This window comes from Mus caroli, chromosome 12 (assembly GCF_900094665.2).
Source record: "Mus caroli chromosome 12, CAROLI_EIJ_v1.1, whole genome shotgun sequence".
In the NCBI taxonomy this organism is placed as follows: Eukaryota; Metazoa; Chordata; class Mammalia; order Rodentia; family Muridae; genus Mus; species Mus caroli.
The window spans coordinates 29,262,089-29,269,901 of record NC_034581.1 but is presented as its reverse complement, the minus strand read 5'-3'; the positions used below and the strand labels follow the sequence as shown (position 1 = coordinate 29,269,901).

Genomic DNA, 7,813 nt, shown 5'->3' with positions numbered 1-7,813 from the left:
CATCTACACACACACACACACACACACACACACACACACACACACACACACACACACCACTGTACACATGCCTGGAGGTCCCTCTGTATTCGACTCTGTACCCTGCAGGTACCTATTTACTCTTTGCATTGCCTTTAAATGTCCCCAAGTCCCCTAGCATTCCTCCCAGAATTCTTAGTAAATGGTACTGCTATCCAGAGCTGCTGAAGGCGGAGAACGGGAACCATCTTCACCATGCCCTCCTCTCATCCTGATTCTCTGGAGAGATACCTAGAAGAGGTAGGTCTGGAAATGGCATCTGACACACACAATCAAATTTAAAATTTCACTAACAGAACTAAACTTTATTTCCATGTTTATTACATGTTTGTCTTTGATGCTGAGTACATTATTAGAATTGACTTAACATACATCTTGGGAGAAAGTCTGATATTCTCCACTGAATGAGTTAAAAAGGAATGTAAAACTACAAAATACTAGTTTAAGTGTGAGTTCTAAGGTATGGTAAATACAACAACAAACATCTTGCTATTTTTCTCTAATTTTCCATGATGGATTTCACTAAAAATGCTGTTTTTTTTTTTTTTTCATTTCAAGAAAGGAAGGCTACTCATAAAAACCTTTTACTTTTAAGTAGAGGGTACAAATAACACAAATTCTACTGCCTACTTCAAAGTTATGAATTGAGGGGACTAATGCCAACCGCAAATCTAGTGTCTTAAGGGTTAGTCCAATCTAAGGGTGACTCAATTTGACATTCATGTTAACCATTTGGTACTCAGAAGGTGGATGGCCAAATACTGCTAAGTGACGGAAATCCAAAATGAATCCGTTCCAAGGGGACTGGAGCCAAGAGACATGACTCCTTCCATCTCTAGACCCATTATGTGCACAAATGGAAGCTACTAGTTTATACTACATACTTCAAAACAAAACTGACATGTGTAGCCGGTGGAATTCACACAACACAAAAACACTGCTTGTAGTGTGACACCATTGGGTTTTGTGTAGTACTCTATAAGCCTTTGTGAAGAGGAGGAGACTCAAGGGTCTATTCAAGCTCAGGCTGGGTTTGAACTTAACAAAACTCCTGTGTCTCTGCAGTACTACTAATCTCAGGTACATTTTATTTTTCTTGAGCCAGGTAGTGCGGGCTAGCCTAAAATTTGTTATGTAGTCAAGAATGATGTTGGTTTCCGATCCCTCTGTGTCTACCTCATTTCTGGGATTACAGGCATTGTAGTACACCATGACCACACTACTCAAGTTCCATTTTTTAAAGTCAGTTTAAGATTTTTTTTTCATGTATTACAAAATAAAGATTACTAAAAATGAGTAATGCTTACTGTTCTAAGTCTTAGGATCACCTGGTAACCCCTCTAATTCACCTCATACACTTCCTCATGAAATTGTCTTACATGATGTATGGCTTTTAATATTCTATCTTAATGGCAAGTTGTGAAAACTTTTCTAAATCAGTTTTCTATTATCAGATTCTTAAATGAGAAAGAACGAGAGGTACTCTGTAAAATTCAACTTCCTCCCTTCCCAGAAAAACCAACATCTCTCTTAAAATGCAAACGCATGTTCCTTTTCTTAGAACACAGACTAGCGAGCAATCTGTGATTGTGTTTAGTGAACATTCCAGGCTTTGAGGACTATTTGGTCTCTATTGTAACTACTCAATTTCTGCCACTGAAGTGGGAAACAGCCTTAGACAGTGTGTAATTAAAAATGAAGAAGCAGTATGAAGTTGGCTAGCAGGGGAGGCTGGCCAACCTTGGCTTAGAACTGTGTAGTGTCACCTACAGGTGACCTAGGAGTCACCTCAAAGAGACTGGTGTCTTGTTGAGTGCAATGGCTGACTCAGGACCTAGCAGTAAATCGCTACAAACATTTTGAGGATAGGTATTTTAAATTTAGCTAAATCTCTGCATTAAGATTCTTCTATTAAGAATCAGGCTTTCCACTGGGGATAACATCAAGAACTTGCTTAAATATTAGTTACTGAGGGTTTAACTTAAAATTAATAAATGATGTCCATACAGTTTAATATCCAATTTAATTTTTAAAAAACTTAATGAAAATATAACAGAATCAAAACATTTAAAATAAGTACACTCACTACCCACTCCAGCAATTCATTTAAGTCATACCAACTATAGAATATGAAAAATAAATTCAGAAGTGTAATTACTTTAAAATACACTACTTCCACTTTCAATATTTTACATTTATGTATATATTCTATAGTGGAAGCAGAAATTCTCTCTAAAAACATTATCTTCTTAAAATCTTGAGGTGCATATTAGAGCCACAGGCAATATCCGACATATAAAATTGCAGAACAGGCCTTTGGGATTTGGCATCACTGGTACATACACTGACCAGGGCACAGAACTGTACAATGCCTAGACATTCGCGTAAGAACCATTCTTCTCTTCCACGGAGAACGATTGCTGCATACTCTACAAGGCAGTGATGTTAGGAACTCTGTTGGGTATACGTCCTGACATAATTTCCAAATGTACAACACCACAAACAACTTGGTTAAGGCCATGTTTTATTTGCTGATTAATGGACAAAAGGCAATGTAATTTATTTCAAGTATTTTCTTGAAAGTCTGTGCTCGTAAAAATCATGAAAAGTTGGAAACAGACTGGTAAATCACGGAAACTTTAAATATATCTTACACAATCTCGTTTGTACAAAAATACAAGTTAAATATAAACATAAAGCAGGCATGGTAATTGTATGCAAATCTGTTTTATGTGATCTGTAGTTATATATAAAAGTTTCTTGGTTTGTTATTTGTGAAAAGATCAACACCAGATTGGATTACTATCTATTAGCAAAGGACCCTGAAAAGCTTGCTTCAGCATTAATCTTGTACATGGTTATAAGTGTTTTCTAATCTGAGATCATCTAAACACTGGGAAAAAAATAAAAAGGGCAGTATGTCCATAAACCAACAAATAATCTGGCTGCAGTGTATCATAAACACGAACCCACACATCTGTACAATGAACATGTTAGTACATACGCACAGGCGCACACATACGTGCATGTATGTATACACACACTGCACACATAACAACCCAGCCACATGAAGCCTAATGAGGTGCCACGTCCTGCTTGATGTTCAGCTGTGCATTTTTTCTGACTTCATCAAATGAGTAGCTTTTTGTCACCTTCCCATTCTTGAAAACCGTATGGAGAAGATCCTGCCGAATGTAAAATCTGTTATTAAAAAGACCATCTACCAAATATTCAGATCATGCTTTGACCAATTTACTTTAAGAGGTCAAATCCACAAAGCTGTCGAGGGTCAATTTACGAGTGAGATTATGATAAACATTCGTAGACTGGTTTTCTTAAAGGGAGAGGCAAAACATCAGATGCCTCATCTTTTCTACTGCTGAAGAAAATATTTGCTTGGGAGGACTGCACGTAGTCCTGGTAATTATTACTCAGAATCTGGCCAAGTGCCTTAATATTGCCTAGACCTGCCAATCTACAAGTTTAATAAACTTGTTAGTCCTTAAATTTTGGCCTTAAAAACGGATAAAATCCAAAAACCCAACCCAAGACAGAAACAGAAAAGCAGGTATTTCTGTATCCTGTACGGTGACCGAGTCACATAGACTATAACTGCAAAGCCACCCAGAAGCATCACCAGAGGAGGAGGGCTCACTTTCCCTAAGGCCCCGTAGAGTCTAGTTTCTATATGAAAAATCTACTTTAATTCATCTTAATGTTCTTTCTTACAGTACACATGATGTTAGCTGGCATCTTTGTGTGCTCCAAATTAGTGTTCTAGATGTAGCATTTTCTTTTGTAAGTTTCAATATAAACTACCAGAACATGCTGGGTTTTACGCGTTAACCAAAATGTCTCCATGATCACAGGGACTCTCCATCAAGCTTGGGACTGGTCACTAGGACACTGGACAGGCAGATGCTCTCGAGCACTGGTAATCAACGTTTCTTTGGGCTTAGTCTCAGGGCTTTGCTTTGTCTGCGATGACCTCATACAGAACCTTGGTAGCTCCAACTACCTTGTAAAATCTACTCAAAGATTTACTGGGACAACATACAGAGATTTAATTCTAAAATTCTGGTCTACCAGTTCATATGGTTTTCATAGAAGGATTATTTTATTCCAACCCCAAATCTTAAAAGGCATAATGATATAAAATTGTTGTAAGCAGTCAGATTTGCACAATATTAAAACATAATATCAGTAAATTTGAAGAATATACTCATGAGAAGTTTTCCCCCTGAAACTGAAGCCCCCTCCCATCTAGTGGCTTAGAGATCTTTTAACCTTTCAGTTCACAAATGTTAAGTGTACTTATGCTGAAACCATCAGATCACATGGCCTACTTCAGCACACAGACTCTATGTGCTTTTCAGTCTGGTTAACCAGGGTAAGAAAACTCAGCTGTATAATCTAAAGGACCCACTCCAGTTCTATGACACTAAGACAACTTGCTTTATCTATTGTTTTAAGCTCAGAATTCCTTGAGAATCAATTAACACTAAAGAAAACCTTCCGAGTGGTCATTATTAAGTTGTAAAGAAACACTTCCCATCAGACTGTTTGGAATTTGGCTAGTTTGTCTATTATGAAATTACAGTATTTTACTATAATACACACAGTTATGTGAAGTCCAAGAGCAACAACTAATGGTATTTTCTGCTGCTCTGCTTCTCCAGAAATTAGTCACTGCTAACTTACAGTAAGATCAAAGCCATACATACAAAAGCCTGGCAAAGGCCACCAGTATCCAGCATGCTGGTCACTGTGGGGAAAAAAGGACTTCACTGGGACCACTGTTCTTAAAACAATTTGAAAGAATAACACAAAACTCCCTTTTCTTAATTTGTAAATCCAGTTCACTACTGTTTTAAAAATCCCAGTCAACAGATACGTACATGGCCATATTCCTCAAGGTCTCCTTTTCCTTCTTCAAGTGTAACAAAGTTCCCCGCTGGTGTCCTATGTAAAGATAACCGGCCCTTTTTTGACCTTTTGTTGGGATCAGCAACTGGGTCCTTAAAGACATTAACCTGAGAAATCCAAATTAAGAGACAAATGATAAGTCATCTCTCACTGAATGTCTGTAAAAACATGTACACAGCTCAATGCTGGAGCTCTTGCCTGCACATACAAGGTTGGACCACAGCTAGACCAAGTTTTTTTTTTTTTTTTTTTTTTAAATGTATTATATACAAGTTTTAAAAGTCTATAGTGTTGAATATGTAACTACATCAGCCTACAACTGGCTGTAGAAACAAAACTCATTAGTTAGCCTGCTTCCTTCAAAACAGTCACGCTGTGGGAGCCCAAATCCTGGCTGTCTTTTTTAGGACAATTTAGAGAAATGTATCGAGTTGCCCTTACATAACAGATGTGTTTACAAACTACAGAGAGCACTAGGGTGTTTAAGATAAAGACACTCTTGTCGTCTAACCTTCCTCTTTCATTACTTCTTACCTTTATTCTAGTAAGAGGCTGGAGATACAGCTCAGAGGTGGGGTGCTGGCCTAATGTGAATGAGGCACTGTATGCACAGTAAAACGTGTGCACGTGCACATGCATGCACACACAGTTGGAGAACCTGCTGGGCATGGCGGCACAGATGTGAAACACAGACCAAAGGGCTGCTGCAAATTCTAATCCAGGCAGGGTCACACTGCAAGACCCTGACTCAGACCAGTAACAGACTGACTTAAAGTATCTGAAGTATTTTAGGACCAGATAGGTGGGGGTAAAATTCAAGCAGATGGCACCAGCAATGGAATAGCAAGAAACCAGACAGTCTCAGGACTCCACAAGGCAGTTGGAGGCAGCACACAGGGTTTCTTCAATATTTATTTATTAGTACTGTTTACGTATGTGATATTTATTAGTACTGTTTACAAGGCACAACTCTATGCAGCTGGGTTTTCCTCCACCTCTATGTGGGTTCTGGGGATTGAACTGGCATGGGAAGAAGAGCCTCTGTCTGCTGAGCCATCATGCCTGCTCTGTTCTTTGGGGCTCTTCGCTTTCCCTGACCCCTACTCCACAGACTCCTCACTCTGCCTTTGAGGGAGATGAAAGATGAAAGGGGTGGCTGCCCGGCTATACTGCGGCCACTGAACATAATTCTGGTACCAAAAACATCAGCTCAAACTCCACCCTCACAATAGGGTCTTGACAATGACATACTTGATCATCTTTAGCATGTGATGGCCAGGCGAGCTGACAACCTTAATCTTACCCAAACGGAACCAACTTCTTCATACAAAGGTATATACCAAACACTGGGAATGACTCTCCAGTTCCCGTAAATGATTCAGTTTATTGGTTCCCATGTCTCTCTTGTTACCAGCTGACACCTTTCTTTCCGTTTCTAAGTTAGGTAGTGGCCATCAACATGTGACAGCCCCCTGACTATGGCACGCGCTGCACTCTTCCTAGATACACAGAAGCAAGGAGAAGAAAGCTGAAGGACATACCCCAAGGCCATTGGTTACAACATAGCTGCACTTGAAGGAGCAATTCAAGAGGTCTCTGGTTAACTTCTGTAGCAAAGCGCCACCAGAACCGAAGGAGACATTCTCGATACTCCACTTCTTTTGTTTCATTCCCTCTACAATCTAGAAGATTAAAAACAAAGATGATGGAGGTTGCTCTCCAAGGACAGTATTGTGAGACTCCTACAGCTGCTTTGTATCACTCAGCATTTAGATACTTACAGGCCTAGGCACACAATAGAACACGTTTTCTTTCTAAAGTCCCACTCAAGATGCGAAAGGCGTTAACATGGGTGCATGGAAGGAGGGGATTTCCCCTGTAGTGGGCACTGTGGTTGGGATGTGGGAGTGGAAAGGCGTGAGAAGACTGGCTACACTTAAGGTTCTGTAAGCTCTCTTCCCTAGCCTCCTCAAACATCACTGCCCAACGAGATCAACAAGGCTGAAATACGAGCTCCTAGGGATTTCTAATTATCACAAATAAATCCCAGTGCACTGTTACTACATGTGACAATCATTATAAGCCCCAGGTAACGGATATGTAATTGGCAAGAGCATATAATACTTTCTTATGGGTAACAGTAGTGACAATGGTCATTTCAACCTCCCTCAAAATGAATAATTTTCACATTCTCCCCACACATCATTTATATGTTCTCTGAACAACTAAGTCTCAAATTGATCTTTTCTCTTGATTTTCAACATTGTAAAAAGAATGGAAATCCCAAATAGCACATGTGTTACTAATCCAATCATTTAAAAAAATCCAACCATCTAATTGTTCTGTGGGTTTTTTTTAATCCAAATGTTTTCCAATAAGAATTAATATAAAATCACAGTTTATTTTACTAAAGTGATTCCCTTATCATTTATAGAAATCTGGTCTTGTGTCTATTTATTACTGTGCTCTGTGGGAGGCATGGGAATCCTCATTTTCACAGATAAGCGCCAGGGGAACCCGGCATGGAAACACACAGGGTTGGAGAGAGGTACATCACCCGATTTCTGCCCAGAAGGCTAGAAGCAGATGTGGTTCACAGCCCAGTGACCTCTGCACTTCCTGTGGGGCTGAGACCACATCGGATCCTTTCCCAGAACCTTATTATAAGCTCACCCATCTACAGAACTTATCTGTTTTACAATTTATAGATCTCATTTCTATGAAAGATGTCACAAGTACTTACAAAGAGTGTCTTAAAATTGAGTTCGTATTGCCAGAAAAAAAATTTCCCCACATTGTGCTGTACTTTAAATAAGGTCTAAAATACTCAGTCAGACTCTTGAAGTCT

General features: G+C 39.2%; 1 protein-coding gene across 2 annotated transcripts in view; it reads right to left on the bottom strand.

Annotated features, from left to right (window-relative positions):
* Positions 1–495: 495 nt before the first annotated feature.
* Nampt (nicotinamide phosphoribosyltransferase) overlaps positions 496–7,813 on the bottom strand; it is a 34,260-nt gene continuing 26,942 nt past the window's right edge. For both annotated transcript variants that reach the window (XM_021179359.2, XM_029484514.1), the window contains 3 exons: positions 6,507–6,647; positions 4,938–5,072; positions 496–3,224 (listed from right to left, as the gene is read on the bottom strand). In XM_021179359.2, the coding sequence (XP_021035018.1) occupies positions 3,114–3,224; positions 4,938–5,072; positions 6,507–6,647 (387 nt within the window). In that variant the 3' untranslated portion in view covers positions 496–3,113. The remainder of the gene's footprint in view (positions 3,225–4,937; positions 5,073–6,506; positions 6,648–7,813) is intronic.